The sequence below is a fragment of the Pieris brassicae genome, chromosome 5 (genome assembly GCF_905147105.1).
Source record: "Pieris brassicae chromosome 5, ilPieBrab1.1, whole genome shotgun sequence".
NCBI classification, from domain to species: domain Eukaryota; kingdom Metazoa; phylum Arthropoda; class Insecta; order Lepidoptera; family Pieridae; genus Pieris; species Pieris brassicae.
The window spans coordinates 8,231,690-8,247,112 of NC_059669.1; the positions used below are offsets into that span (position 1 = coordinate 8,231,690).

The 15,423-nt window shown below is 32.5% G+C and overlaps 3 protein-coding genes across 4 annotated transcripts; 1 reads left to right on the forward strand and 2 right to left on the reverse strand.

Annotated features, from left to right (window-relative positions):
* The first annotated feature begins 80 nt into the window (after window positions 1–80).
* On the forward strand, window positions 81–2,526 carry LOC123710069 (PRKR-interacting protein 1 homolog). Of its 2 annotated transcripts, XR_006753793.1 has the most exons (4): window positions 81–334; window positions 406–585; window positions 695–1,573; window positions 2,168–2,526. XR_006753793.1 is itself a non-coding variant. In XM_045661756.1 (3 exons), exons 1-3 carry the CDS (start codon window positions 233–235, stop codon window positions 986–988), a joined length of 576 nt encoding a protein of 191 aa, XP_045517712.1. In that variant the 5' UTR covers window positions 81–232; the 3' UTR covers window positions 989–2,526. The 2 variants fall into 2 exon arrangements, 1 of the variants encoding a protein (XP_045517712.1); XM_045661756.1 differs by having other exon boundaries at window positions 695–2,526.
* Window positions 2,527–2,678: 152 nt separating this feature from the next.
* On the reverse strand, window positions 2,679–11,062 carry LOC123710067 (26S proteasome non-ATPase regulatory subunit 2). Its single transcript, XM_045661753.1, has 18 exons — window positions 10,876–11,062; window positions 10,740–10,796; window positions 10,448–10,666; window positions 10,026–10,111; window positions 9,745–9,951; window positions 9,122–9,280; window positions 8,849–8,978; window positions 8,100–8,325; window positions 7,560–7,793; window positions 7,032–7,180; window positions 6,326–6,428; window positions 5,699–5,865; window positions 5,060–5,177; window positions 4,595–4,752; window positions 3,876–4,060; window positions 3,392–3,597; window positions 3,023–3,141; window positions 2,679–2,936 (listed from the first exon to the last, which is right to left on the reverse strand). The coding sequence occupies exons 1-18, from the start codon at window positions 10,948–10,950 to the stop codon at window positions 2,742–2,744; spliced, it is 2,793 nt and encodes a 930-aa protein (XP_045517709.1). The 5' UTR covers window positions 10,951–11,062; the 3' UTR covers window positions 2,679–2,741.
* Window positions 11,063–13,312: 2,250 nt separating this feature from the next.
* LOC123710324 (THO complex subunit 4-like) lies at window positions 13,313–15,134 on the reverse strand. Its single transcript, XM_045662146.1, has 4 exons — window positions 14,801–15,134; window positions 13,921–14,134; window positions 13,642–13,830; window positions 13,313–13,555 (listed from the first exon to the last, which is right to left on the reverse strand). The coding sequence occupies exons 1-4, from the start codon at window positions 14,999–15,001 to the stop codon at window positions 13,413–13,415; spliced, it is 747 nt and encodes a 248-aa protein (XP_045518102.1). The 5' UTR covers window positions 15,002–15,134; the 3' UTR covers window positions 13,313–13,412.
* Window positions 15,135–15,423: the final 289 nt, after the last annotated feature.

The following is a 15,423-nucleotide window of genomic DNA, read 5'->3' on the forward strand; positions in this document are numbered from 1 at the left end:
TAAAAATGCACCAAATTTCACTCGCAATCAAAACTAATTTTTATCGGTTTTAATTACCTGTTAATCTGTATAAAAGTTTATTTTGATGTAGAATATTTCAACGACAGATGAGTCAATCAGTGTCACTGTCAAGAATGATTTCTTTTGATTTAGATTTTAGAATTTAGTTTGTAAATTGTGAAAATAATTAGGTAGTCCTCGTATATAAGTGTAAAGTGTGTTTTCTAAAATAATGGATGTCAAAGACGGCGCAAACGAGGAAAAGAAACCAATTGTTGTTAAAGATGCTACAGATTTACAAAGACTTCGCCTTGAAAAACTAATGAAAAACCCGGTATGTATAATTGTTTGTATTTTATTATGCTAGAATCGCAGTGGTCAGATCCAATTATTTTTCTATTTTAGGAGAAGCCAGTTTTGATACCAGAGAGACGTAAGGATAAATCACTTGCTCCACCACCTGACTTTGTTCGCAATGTAATGGGTTCTAGTGCCGGCGCGGGTTCGGGGGAATTTCATGTGTATAGACACCTTAGACGAAAGGAGTATGCACGTCAAAAATTCATACAAGAAAAAAGTGAAAAGGTACACTACTACTAAATTCAAACGCGATATTAAGGAACACTAATATATTTTTTAAAGGTAATTAATAATAACTAAAGAAAACTTATTATAGACCCTATTTTTGTTTTAGGAAAAGCTTGATGATGCATATCACAATAGAATAGAGGAAAATAAACGTAAAGCAGAGGAAAGAACTGCCAAAAAGAGAGCTAAAAGGTTAAAAAGAAAACAAAAAGCTAAAATAAAAGCTGAACAACTGAAAACAAATATTACTGATGACAAATCTTCCCAATCTAATAGTGATAGTGATCATTCAGAAAAAGATCTTGGACCCAAGTCAAAACAAAAAACTGTTAATATTACAGAACCTAATATTAATAATGTGAAAAGTGATTGTGAAAATGGCAATGATCACTCTTTGTAAACTTTTATTAATAAAATATATTTTTATAATTACCTTTAAACTCTATAAATGTTACAGTGGTAAAAATTACCATATTTCTATTGTTTCACTTATATTTTTTTACTTATACCAAATAATTGTATTTTTCACTTTTTTAAAAGTGGTTTGGTTAATTTGGTTTTGTACTTGTACCTTACCTTGTTGTAATTGTACCAACAAGAAAAATAACTTAAGTGTTTGTTGTTAAATCAAGTGACAAGAGTTTTTAACTATGTATTTAATATCTCCTTGTAAACATAATCAACAACTGCATGAATTTCTTTACTGATAGCACAAATATGAAGAACTTAAAAAAAATGAATATATCTAATACAATATACAACCTAATTTAAATGCATTTTTATAAATACTTAGCCTGGCCATAAATACTGTTATACTTGAAAATAAACAAAATGTTACATTTGAATTTGGAATCTGTAATTTTTATATGATTGTTCATTGAGATTCTCATTCTGGTGCCAATACATTCTAAAATATATTGCGATATTAAAATGGAGTTGTGTGATAAAGAGAACTGAATCACTGTTATTGCATTACACAAAGTAGGTATGGAGCTATTGGATGCCATTTTTATAACCCTCCATATACTTGGTATTATAGTAAAATATTTGTGTACTGGGCTATTAATAAATACAACAAGATCTCCTCTGTTTGTGACAGAAAGAAATCTGGCCATCCACATAGTGTTCGTAAAAAAGGGTGGGCAAAGCAATAAGGGAAAGAATTCGAAGAAATCCTCTCCAAAAGCAAAATATTTTATCTTGATTGATGAAGATAGCACCTAAAACCATGTCGCCTTTAAGAGTAATGTCTTAACTGATATTTTAAAAAATAATAGGCTCATAAAAACTACTGAAGCGGTACGCAAAAGGAGGTCACAAAAAAATGTTGCTCAATTGTAAAATTCAGCTCAAAGCTCTAAGAAAGCTTCCCAATTAGTTGACATTGCAATGTGGACACTATCCAACTTCAGAGATGGTTTGGTGGGGTAATGTTTGCTTGGCTATGAAGGAGTGACTGAGCCATACTTATATGAACAAGGTATCGAAACATTGGCACAAGTGTATCAGGATACCATTCTTGAGAAGGTAGTGAACCTCTTTAACACCATGTTCAATAATAAAAGATTGGTCCTTACAGCAAGACGCCGGGTCATAAAGCTCAGTCTACGCAGTCTTGGTTGCTAACGAACGTTTTGGCCTTCATCAAAACTGAAGAGTGGCCGTCGTCTAGTCCCGATCTTAATCAGCTGGATTATGATTTATGATCAGTTTTAGAGAATACGGCTCTACGCCATGACAATTTGGGAGTCTCTGAAACAATCCGGACAATTGGCAGCAGAATTTTCGCATGGAAAGTGTGCGTGCTTCTATTGATAACTGGGCTCAACGTTTAAAGGACTGTATTGCGGCCAATGGAAACACTTCTAATAAGCTTTTTATATTATAAATTGTTTTATTTATTAAATTAACACTAAAATTAATAAATGTTAGTTGGAATATATTTTTTTTATTTCTTTCAGTATTTATGGCAAGCCTAGATATACACAATTGATACAAACAACTAAATAATTTCAAATTACACGGAATGTGTAACTAATAGCTCTAGGAAGAACTGTACAAAGGTGAAAGAATAAAATCAAATTTAATCATTAATATTTTAATTGTTTTGAATTAAAAAGTACATTTAATTAAGATTAGAAACTAAATGTGAATTACTGAACTGAAGCCATTATGCTATCCTCATTTTTCTTGAGGATTACAAAACCTTCCATAACTGGTGATAGTGGTATGTACTCATCAGTTGCAAGTTCTGCTCTCTCCCCAAAGGATAAAAGAACTGGTGTAGTATGAGTGTGTGATCCTGCTATGGTTTTGGGTGTACCAGCTTTTCCAATAACATCAACAGCCTGTAATCAAGTTTAAATTCAATATTGCTAAGCTAATTACTTAACTTACTTTTAATAGGTTAAGTAAATTTATCTATTCAAATTACCTGTCCAACACGAACACTGACATTCAAGGGCTGAAGATTCTCATCTAATGTAACTAACCACCGGGGCTGCATTGCAGTAGCCAGAACAAAGAGCAAGTAATGTGACTTGCCAAGGATAACTAAAATAAATAATAGAATTCAATGAATTGTACGAATAAATTTACCAAATTATTATTTTTAAAAACATGAAACCTTTTCAGTTTCCATTTTATTTCTTAAGATTCATATTTATTATCCTAATTTAAAATTTGAAAAAAGTTACTGGAGACGAAAAGTATAAGGAGGATCCATTTCAACTAACCTAACTAGGGAACAGTCCAAGTTTTATTAAAATCGTTTTCGCATTCCTAATGTATAATAAAATCTTACTATTTTTGCAGTCGAGAAGCGCTGTTAGCACAACAAGAAGACCAGCAAGTGCTGGCTGGTTGACGAGACGGCGATCCGCATGTGCTGGACTCAATGTCACTGTACCTTTGCCTGCGTGGCACAGACCTTGAGCAAGTCGCACCATGAATAAATGCACGGGCGACTTGCTGTGGTATAAAGCCAGGGCGCGGAGCATTGTTGCCAGTCTGCAAAAGACGCATAAATACAATGTTTCTTACCATAAAACGACAACTATCTATAACGCCAGAAATAGGCAGTCCGTTAAGCATCAATATAAAAAAAAATAACTAAAATAAAAAATGTTTTAATAGTTCCCATGTCACATTCTTCCTTAACTTCTAAATCTAGTCTATTCTAGAGTTCAAAACGAACCACTATGGACTGCATATAAATTAAACAGAAATTAAATATATTAGGACCTAACCAAATAGGTAGGAATTCTCAAATAAATGTCTATATGCACCTGGCATTGTTGGTACCAGCTCCAACAAGTCCCATTGCGAATATCGCGTTATAGGCGACGTCATTGTCAGAGTCGTGTGAGTACTTGTTAAGTACATCGATCACCGATAACTGTGGGTTTGACACAGAACACAAGGCGATAGCGAGTGGCACTGCGCGTCGAACTGCTGGCTCTCCGTAACGGCCCTGCATTTAGAAAATGATTTTAAAATTAAAGTTAATACAATTATTTTAAAATAAACTTTTATCGCATCAAAGACCGTTTAATGACTAAACGAATCAGTTTCATTAATATTTAATTACATTTAAACAGATGCCACTTTATAATAGTAGGGGTATGAACAAATGAATGAAAAGGTACAATATTTTTAAAATAAATCTATTAATTCCTTTTTGTACTCATCTGATAATTTAACATCACAAGTTGCACTTGTTTCTCTTATGAAATTTTACACAATTTTTGATATTTCAAAATATCATTTGCGTCATATTAATATAGCCCCTTATCTGTTTAACGAAACATATATAGTATTTACATATTTATTAACGTCTAACGTCTTTGTCCCCCTAGGAACAAAAATTGGGCTGACTTGACAGGTTTCTCTAAAAGAGCAAGAACTGCGAAACTTACAAGGCTAGTTTTTCGACCATAATGTCCATAATGAAACTTGTGTAAAAATAAAATCACAAACATATTAAATAATATAGTATACAACATACCAGCTGTCCAAATATCCTAGTGCACATTTCGGCGCCAGTTTCTTCCGCGAAAGCGATAACTGCCACTCCCAGGGTAGCAACCGCCTGAACTGACGATAACTCCTTGTTTGCTTCACGCTCCTTCTCTTTTTCTTTGCTCTTACTGTCTTTTGACTTGCCTGGAAAATATGGTAAATAAGAAACCCAGAGTTAATCGAGGGTATATAAAGATGGAATACATACCCAGTTATTGATAAAAATCTTTTACTTTATCACAGCGTAAACACAATTTGACAGAAAGGTCCAAGTTTAAATTAATCTGTAATGTCCTGTATCGCTTTAACTTTATGATAAAATTATTGATGGGAATTTATTTTATTATAAATTCGAGTGTCTTTAACCGAAATTACGTAAATAATAAAATTTCCCGTTTAAATTTGGACAGATATTTATTTGTGCCAAAACTAAGAACAAAGTTATACTTACTCTTGTTCTTATCATCCTTGGAGCTACTTGCTGAACCGCTACCACTGCTAGTGCTTTCTTTGTTCTCTTTCTTATCTTGCTTCTTAAACGCTGTATCTTCAGTGGATGCTTGTTCATTCTAAGACATGTGCAACTTTAATATCACATTGAAACAATCTATAATCAGTTTATTCCTTATAAAAGTAAATCAATGTACCGACCCTGAAGACACATTTTCTGACTTTATGCAGTTGTCTAAAGGAAACCAACTTAAGTGGAGTAAAATCGACGTGTTAGTGAGTTTAACATTATATTTACTTAATTTTTTTGGTGGGCCAAAATATTGTACATAAATAGCCATATGAAACCTGTGTTAAACTATTAGTATAGATAATTTTAAAGGTTTCTGGCTTTCAGGCATCTCAGGCCAAGATAACAAACAATTTTGTTTTAGACTAATTTTATTATTGGTCATAAAAATTTACATTAATTATTATACAAATTAGGAAAATTCGCTTGACTTCGTCATAAAGCTATTTATTAAAAAATGAGTTTCATTTTTTACATTTACGATATTGTCTATAATTTTTTCTTCTAGTATTTATCATTAAGTATTCAATTGTATTTTATAACTAGTCTAAGGAAGGAATCGTTACATACATCAGTCTCGTAATGTTTGGAGCAGATGTGCAGCATCTGTTGTACGACGAGCACGTCACCGGTGCCTGCGTACGCGCACATTGACAGTGTTGTCTGACATAACGACTGCTGTGGTTCTGGTAGGACCTCTAATGCCGCCATTGTGGCTTCTGTACGCTCTTTGCAACCTATAAACATGAAATATTAAATTCAAAGTTTATTTTCGGTGCCTTATGCCCATCTTATACGTGAAACAAAATTCAGCTACTCATAAATTCAACGAAGTTTGTCAAGAAAATAGCGTAGTAGTATTTTTGTAAATTACTGAAGCGAGTTTAAAAAATTGTGCCAATAGTAGAGGCTATGCTAAGCTAACTATTTATCAAAATTTATCTTTTTATAAAGATCCATTAATTTTTATGGTCAATATTGACATTTTCTATTGTGATAAGTATTCTGTCTACAAAAACAACAGAATCAGCTCTCTATGGTTTTTTTGCGCTAAGTAGATAATTCATCGTCTTCCAATCCGTTTTCATATCACAGGAACAAAGGCTTATACATTCTAACTACTTATAATACAAGAATCTATACTGTTGTACATAATTTTCTACTTACTAAATCATTTTATTAAATTAAGCTTCTTACCCAAAAAGCATAGGCCGAGGCCTAAATGCAGAAAGCGCGCATAGGTTGACGAGTGAAGATCTTTATTGTCATCGATTAGACGTTGAATGATTGCACAGGTTACCTAAAAAACAAGAAATAGTATTTATATAATATTTTAATAATTTACACAACACTTTACTTCTCGAAGACTATGATGTATATGGTGTTACCAGGTTTAAACAATTTTAAACGAAATACTCTTGACAATTTGGAATGGAAGGTGCGAAAGATACCGAGTCATAACTTAATTTTGAGTGACGTCACATTATTTATATTGCATTATAAAATACGGCTTAACCCAAATCAACAATAATAATAATAATCAATGGCGCTACAATCTGTTTCATGATCGTTTGTGAATTGAATAGGCAAGTAGGTGATCAGCCTTCTGAGCCTGACACACACCGCCGACTTTTTGGGTCTAAGGCAAGTCGGTTTCCTCACGATGTTTTCCTACACTGTTCGAGCTAATGTTAAATGCGCACATAGTACGAAAATCCATTGGTGCACAGCCGGGGATCGAACCTACGACCTCAGGGATGAGAGTCGCACGCTGAAGCCACTAGGCCAACAATCCTCTAACCAACAAACCAACAATATTTTTCTTAAAATTCGCGAGAATACGTAACGAGTACAGTAAGTAAGTACAATCAGGGATTTAAAGGGAATTAACGAATATACTTACATCACCATTACACGACCCAACAGCGATGAGACCACAAGAAAGCGCTGCGAGTGCACAGATTTCAGGCGGCGCCGCGGAATCGCTTAGAACTGGCAATAAATGAGACAAGACGTCCTCGCGCTGAGTTCCAGCGTACGCTATGCCCAAACCTATTGGAAGTATTTATTATTTAATCGGTTTTTTCAAATTAAATCGCTTTTTAGACTCACAGGTTTAAAAGTTAGCTAGACAGCATTCTTTAAACTTATTTTACAACTTAGATTTGTTCTATTTTTACTTACTAGATTGATCTAGTCAATTATGCTTCAAAATTGCTATGATGCTATACCTGGCACTATTTTAAATCTAAGTAAATAAACATCAAATTATTTATTTTATACTAACATTGTCGACAATAAAAAAATTATGCCATACACTAAACGAAACATTAAAAAAAGTTAATCTTTGAAACCTGATTTTTTGTTAAGATTGATGAACTGTGCTATGTTTAACTAATACCTAGTTGTTGTTAACCATTTGATTACTCACCTAAAACACTGCCGATTCTCAAGTTAGCACTAGAGTGAAGGACATAATCAGACAACAGAGCTAGTGCTGGATCACACTCATTCCTAACTCCACAATTTACTAAGCCAAGAGCGAGAAGGGCTCCGGCTTTAATGTGTTCATCAGCTGTGTATAGGTATTTGTCTATTGGAGTTAAACCACCATCTACATCCCATAAATGGATCATGCCTAGAGATGCTGCGGCTGATAACATTCCTATTCAAAAACAAAACATAATTATTGTCAATTATGTTAAATTACTTATATTATTATTTTTGTTTTCTGTATTTCTGCTTTCTATTAATTATGAAGCAAAAAAAATTTTATATATCTATAAAACTCTTGTTGCCTTTAGGTGTACAATGATTATAATGCCAATGAATTGAATATACAATAAAAAAAATTTAATTAATACAAAATAAAAGTTTTATAACAAATTAATTTATAGACCACGGGTTAATGACCCTTTTATTTACATTTTGTTTCTACTATCAACTAATTTTATTTAGTTATTGATCTTACCATGGTCTTTGTTCTTGTACATCCACTTATTACCATCCTCAGTGGTAACCAACTTATCTCTGCCAAACCCAGCATTAACAAATGCATTGACAAATGTTGCAGATAAGTTCTGACGAGCTGAGTCAACAGGGTGGTCAGCTAGTAGTGATGGTCTGAGAGCAGATCCAGCCGATTCCAACCAAGTTTTGTACACCTCTTCTGGTGTTTTTGGTTCCATGATATCAAGCTAAAATATTTATATAGATTACATTTAAAAACTGCAACATACTTATATTATTATTTTTGTTTTCTGTATTTATGCTTTCTATTAATTATATAGCAAAAAAATATTTATATATATATAAAACTCTTGTTGCCTTTAGGTGTACAATGATTATAATGCCAATTATGATATAAAGGAAAAGATTATTTTAATATTGATCTTTAATTATTTTTGGAATCGCTTTTAAAATCATGTTTGACTTAATTACTCTCTGTTTAGCCACCATTTCATCATTTTTCTAATTAACTGCCATATTATTGGACTAACATATTTTGTACTTCAAACTTGACTACAATTTGCCAAGATTTGAAATAATTTTTTTTAAATTAATATGTTATTGTAAAAAAATTATACGAAATATGATTTACTAAATTTTTTGTCACATAGCATTAAAATAGTTAGTTAGTAGAATTGGTTATTAGTTGGTGACCTCATAGTGCATATAACCAATTCCATTCTCTATATTTTAAACATATATCCATATTACCTCCCTTCCCAAACTCAGAAAGTGATCATTGATGTGGGCATTGAGTAGGATTGTTCTTAAGTCTTCATCATCCAAGTCTAAAGGTACATACTGCCGAGCAAGCATGTAGCATAATTGTTTTTTGACCAACCTAAAATGATTTTTATTAGTAAAAGTCAGGCGCAGGTTTTGTTCAGAATACCTTCATCATATAAAATATGATGTTTAATTGTAGAAATATATACTTTAGTTTACTTTTAAATATCTAAAAATATCAATGTTAAATATACTTACATGTCATTACAGGAATTAAAAACTTCCTCACATTTGGCCTTATCATGCAATTGCATAGCAACCAATAAGGCTCTTGGGTACTCTCCAAACTTCAAATATGTTTCCAGCACTCCTTGGAGTATTTGAGTAGACTCAGGTTCAACTACATAACTTGCACATCTAGAAAAAAAATAAGTGTAATATAACAAAACCTCCCAATAAGGATACTTTACTGCACCTCTCAATGATAGGTTTTCTTAGTAAAAGTCGGTTTTCCACCTAACATGCATGAAACATGTCAACGAGATGCTTTTCTCACAATATTTTAATAACAATTGTATTATCCAATAGCATCAATATTGACTTTATAAAGTATTACATGTGACAGTACTTTTGAATTTTTTAATACAAATATGTATTTACCAAGATAATACTTTATATTCCAACATGTTTATATGGTGTAACAGTTATGTTCATTTCTCCAAGTAGTATATGCACCATAACAAAATTTTACCAACAACTATTAATATGATAAAAATACACATAACTGTAATGCTCTAGGATACATCCATTTTTTCAAGTTATATATTTTAAGACATTTTCCATTAAACTATTACTACTACTAATCTTAAAAAACATCTTACCCAATCAAATATAAGCAAACTCGAGGGTAGTTGCTTTGATCCATGTGTTGTGTGAGCAGATCTAATCGATCAATTTCCATTAGTAAATCACAGGCCTGAATTTCAGCTGAGTGTTTCATATCAAAAGCAATTACATCTCGGACCAGAGGTAACAAACTGTCCATATTTTCTACATTCCATTCCTCAGATATTTCCCCTTCAAGTTGCCTATTGAAACATAATATGTTATTGATTATATGTAATTTATATAACAATTCTTTTTTATATGGCTCATTTTATACCTAACATATTCATGCCCCCATTCTCCAACATTAGCCATTGTTCCTAGTAAACAATACTTGAGACATTCCCTCTTCTCTGCAACATCCTACAAAATTTTATTGGGGTTAGAACTGTTATTATGTTATCCTGTTGGAGCGATAGATAAGATTGCTTTTTGACTAGTTTAACTATATTAGTAATTAAGTAGATTCAATATGAAGAGGTTGTTTCATTGCACTAAAATAGTTATATTACTCAAAAAGCTACCTTATTGGCTCAATATAGGTCGTAATTTGCCAGATCTTGTGTCTACTCAGCTGTACACACATTCTTATATGATATGGAACTTGTTTAGCAACTATTTTGTGCAATGAAATCACCGCTTCACATTGAATCTACTTAATCACTAAAAATTAAAGTAACGAACTTGAAGGATACTTACAAGAGTTCCACTGACACCCATTGCTAATACTGATACCACATCAGCACAAAATTTTTTAGTTTTAGGATCCACTATCTTTTCATAGACTTCTTTTAATGTTGGGTAATGTTCTCTCAAAAACTTTAAGGGTTTAGGTACAGAAGTCATTGAAGTAGTTGATGTACGTATTAGATTACTCAACATTTGTAAAGCAGGAAAATATAAGTCAACTTCATTTCCCTAGAACCAGAAATTGTTATTAGCTTAGATATAGATTAAACATGATTATAGTTCCAGAAATATTTTAACATACCACAAGTTTTTCCACAAGCATATTGAGTTCCTCTTGGAGACGTTTGTCTTCTTCCGACTATAATAAATACAAAAAACAGGATCAGAATTAAAGTGAAGTTTAGTGTGAAATAAACAATTTTAAAATATTTACTCACTAAATCATCATTAGGAGCAGCTACAGGTTCAGTCTTTTCCTTTTTTGCTTCTTCTTGTTTATTCTTAGCAGTCATTTTTATTTCAATATTAAATCCACTGGTACGGGACAAATTAAAGTATTCAAGTTATATGGCAAAAATCTAATTCACAAAGCCCAAATCGTGAGTCTTACAATTTTGACAAGTCACCGCCGCACCAAAGAGTATATAATAAATAATGATATAGTATGGTACAGATACAAAATAATCCATAGCACAGACTGTAATTAATTTATGGATTACAAAAGTCACATATAATCGACAACAAATAATTGTAAAACTTTAAAAAAATAAACAACTAAAATATATATATATATAATAACTTATTGCACTGTTATAAGTAGGTATTGTCATATTATCTTTAAACATATTCAATTACCTTTCTTCGCATTTCGAAAGGTCTGACTTATAATACGAAAATCTTAACGTAATATTTCCGTTTCATGCTATGGTATAATTAAACTAAACGCGCCTTACGTCTCTATAACAGTTTCAATCCAACAAATATCGCGCTTGTATTAATATAGTTCAGTATATCTTTAACTTGTTATTACTATTATGTATATAAACACACTAGCCGCTTAATCAACTAATGCGCGAGTATTTGGAGGAACTTCAACCTATTTTTAAACGAGTTCAAAGAGGGTGCACTAATTACTCGGTTTGGAACAAAGTTCTTTAAGGAATTTGTGTTATATTGAGTGGTCTTCAGTTTTAAAGAACTACCTTCAAATGTGTATTTTCACTTAAAATAAAGAGCTTCTCAATTCCTGGAACATTATAGTGGCCAGTAAGGATTTTATATGTTTCAATGAGATTAATAGCCCACTTCCTAAATCAGTACCGTCGAGTGCTTTCAGACGCTCATTATAAGATTTGTTCCTATGTGACCTGACCATTTTTGTGGCTTTTATTTGAACCCTTTCAAACATACTAATATCCTTTATGAAATAAGGATACCAAATGCTGTAGGCATACTCTAATAGTGGTCTAATGTAACATTTATAAATCTTTAAGAGTGTTCTTGGTGAAAAGTTTTTGAATGATTTTCTCACTAAATAGAGTATGGAATTAGCTCTTTTTACGACATATAGTAAGTAGTAACACCCAAGTCTTTTTGCGTGAATACTGGCATTAACTGCTGTTGACCTAGGCGATAAGTATTGTGCGGATTAAGGATTTTTCTTTCCTATATGCCTATGTGCACTTATTAACATTGAATGACAGCAGCCACTGCTTGGTCCAATTAAAATATATCTATGCCATCCTGTATTGCTTGAGATTGGGAGAGTGGATTTCCAATAAATTTATTGAATGTGAAATCTGTAGTGAGTACTTCGGATAGGTCATGTACAGAATAAAAAGTAAAGGACCAAGTGCTGATCCTTGAGGTACGCCACTCAATACTTGTCGAGGCAAGGACCGTATATCTACTATGCGAACTTGAAAATATCTTTCCGTAGGGTAATTTGTAATCAAAGTTAATAGTTTTCCTCGGATCCGTAAGTGCTCTAATTTGTATAAAAGACGGCGAAGTGGGACACGGTCAAAAGCTTTATCAAAATCTAGGTAGATTAATCTAATCTAGATAGACATACTATAGGATCACCCTGGTCGAAACTTCTTACCCATTGAATTATACACATTAGAAGATTAGTTGCGACAGATCGTCCTGGTACAAATCCATGCTGTTTGCAGGGTATATTTTCATCAAGTAGGAATTTCCTCAATTTCTCAGCTATAATCTTCTCCATACATTTACATAATATACACGTGAGACTTATAGGTCGATAGTTAGAGGATAATAATTTATTACCTTAATTATTGGCACAACAATAGCAGATTTCCAATCGGATGGCACAAGGCCTGTGTTTAAGGATGCATTCAAAATTTGCCACATTTTTTAAATAGTATGCAGAATGCTGTGTGTGTGTGTTATCAAATGTATATCTCAAAATCGAGAAAGCATCAAAGGAAGCTTCAGTCCTGGATAGTTTGATGTTCGGTATTGGTCCACCAGGTTCCGAGGAGTAATTTAGCTCAGTTATCAGCAAACATTTCTGCTATCATTGATGGCTCCACAAGTTCATCTATTACATTTCATCATATAAATATAAAAAATCAAACAAACTCAAATCTAGCAATGTATAGATTTTTTTTAACCAGTACTTCACTATTTTAATAAGGTATATATTATCATGTTCATAAAAAATGCATTAGTTGCAATGCTTGTATATTATGTACATTAGTTTATTAATGCATTATATGTATGTTAAAGATAATAACTACAATAAGTTATAAATTCATAAATAATGTTAGAATATACAACCAATAAAACTTAACATCTAAGCTTAATTAATAGATTTATATATGATGAAATAAAACAATTTACTTCTAGGTTTGTCACTTTCTATTATTAAAAAGTTTTAAATGTCAAAAAAAATTGTAGTGATGTGTTTCATCACAAAATGGTCTTATTATAATGAATTATGCAAGTATCACTTGATTTCTTTTACATATGCATCTAACTCAGCATCAAGTTGTTCAGCAGTTGGTACTGGCCGCTTTCCTCTTATTCCACCTCCTCGTCCACCACGCTTTCCACCACCCCCACGAACATTTACTTTGCGAACATTGCCCTCTATAAATTAATAAGATATTGTTATTAAAGCACTTTATTTATAAGTGTATTATTTGCATTACCATGTCAGAGAGATAATAATTTACCTTTGTTCCCAGAATTTTTTCTAAATACTTTTCCTACTATAGGTTTGTTTCTAGGTTCTGGTCTCAATGAGCTAATTTCAGATGTTGCTAGTTGAATGTTCATTGCTCGACCATCAAGGGGAACACCATTGTACTGCTTCATCGCTTTTAATGCATCTGCTTTCCGGTTAAAAACAATATCAGCTGTACCTATAATAATCAAATAATCTGATTAATAAGTTCTAGAAACAGAAAGAACATTGACGAAGATATTTAAGTATAATAACTTTATTTACATACCTAAAGATCTGCCAGATCTATCATAGTGCACTGCTGCACTTTTTAAAATTCCAAACTCTGAAAACAATTCCTGGATATCCGAGTCTGAAACTGCAAAATCTAAATTGGAAACAAGCAGTTTGCTAGGTCCAGTTGATATAGGTACACCTCGCTGTATTTTCATGGTACTGAATTCATTGAACATGTCATGTTTCCACGTACTGTTAACATCACCCTGAAATAGTTCGTCCTAAAATGCCATGCCAACTGCCTGCTGATGCCTCTGAGTTTGCACTCGAAACATGGCAAACATTGGTTGTACAAATTTGTTTTGAATATATATAAAGGTTTATTATATACACATTGATAAGATATTACACATTTGCAATTCTTCACTGGTAAATCACTTTTCACAGACACTGCATAACATGTTATTTTAAAACAGTCCAATAGTCGAACAATTGCAGCCACATAGAATTTCCTTTGTTGAAATGTCCTCTCCAGTAAAACACTTTTGCACTAACAATTTGCATCAAGGCCTTTCATAATGTAGCACTATATTGCTGCTAGTTGTTGAGGCGGATTGATTAAAGAGGAGACTGGAGTAAAGTATGTACGTTAAAATTGAGTCCCAACGTAAAATAACATTTACAGTAATTTACGAAAATCAGCCAAAGTTAAATGCCGTTTGTCTGGCAGAAACAAATGGCTATATTTTTAGATTTTCACCTAATCACGATGTTAAATTGGTAGAAAAAGCTTGTTAAGCAAGGTAACTAATATACCTGATAAATTATTAATTATAATGCGCGCATTCTCAGGGAGCTAATAGCTCGCTTGTTCGCCATATTTTTTTTTGTCAAACCAACGTAGCTTTATTAAGTAGGTCGGTATAAATTACCCTTGAATAATTTGTTGGTTTGGACACCCCACCACGATTTCTGCCACGCAAAGTGCCACCCGAACGGTTGCCTCGAAAGCCACCTCCTCCACCACGATTGGATCTTTTTGTATCCATTTTTCTTCCAGCACTTCCTCCTCTTCCTCCTTTTTTACCAGCTTTAATGATGTCGTCCAAAGCCATATCAATTTTATCAACCATCTCTATATTGAATAAACCGTTTATACTTTTATTTTATTTGGTAATCTCTTCAAATTAGGTGCACAACAGCTGCTTAAGACTATGCTTAAAACTTAAAGTTGAACAAAGAAAAACCGTAGACACTGACATATGTTATATACCACAGAAACCGCAATCAGTGATGCCAACTCCTACAGAATGTTCCCCTAGGACCAACTTCAAATTCCCCCAAATATTGATTAAAAACCCCTAAAGTTTTTGTTGTACGCTCGGTTTGAGAAGTAATTTTAAATATGCAATTTATGTTTTTTTTAATGAGTATATATATATATATATATACAAGTAGTATAAAATTGCTGTTATTTTTATCTTGGAGTATTATATCTTTTTGATATTTCAGTTATAGCCACGTTCAGAGTTTATATTTGGTTTATTTACATGGT

Excerpts from the sequence above, each read along its gene's own strand:
- LOC123710069 (XM_045661756.1), top strand. The coding sequence starts at position 233 with ATGGATGTCAAAGACGGCGCAAACGAGGAAAAGAAACCAATTGTTGTT. Across the intron at positions 335-405 it reads AAAAACTAATGAAAAACCCG|GAGAAGCCAGTTTTGATACC; the intron begins GTATGTATAATT and ends TTTCTATTTTAG. Across the intron at positions 586-694 it reads TACAAGAAAAAAGTGAAAAG|GAAAAGCTTGATGATGCATA; the intron begins GTACACTACTAC and ends TTTTTGTTTTAG.
- LOC123710067 (XM_045661753.1), bottom strand. The coding sequence starts at position 10,950 with ATGACTGCTAAGAATAAACAAGAAGAAGCAAAAAAGGAAAAGACTGAA. Across the intron at positions 10,112-10,447 it reads TGGGTGTCAGTGGAACTCTT|GATGTTGCAGAGAAGAGGGA; the intron begins GTAAGTATCCTT and ends AAAATTTTGTAG. Across the intron at positions 4,753-5,059 it reads CAAGGATGATAAGAACAAGA|GCAAGTCAAAAGACAGTAAG; the intron begins GTAAGTATAACT and ends CATATTTTCCAG.
- LOC123710324 (XM_045662146.1), bottom strand. The coding sequence starts at position 15,001 with ATGGTTGATAAAATTGATATGGCTTTGGACGACATCATTAAAGCTGGT. Across the intron at positions 14,135-14,800 it reads AACCAACAAATTATTCAAGG|GGTGATGTTAACAGTACGTG; the intron begins GTAATTTATACC and ends GAACTATTTCAG. Across the intron at positions 13,556-13,641 it reads AAAAAATTCTGGGAACAAAG|AGGGCAATGTTCGCAAAGTA; the intron begins GTAAATTATTAT and ends ATTAATTTATAG.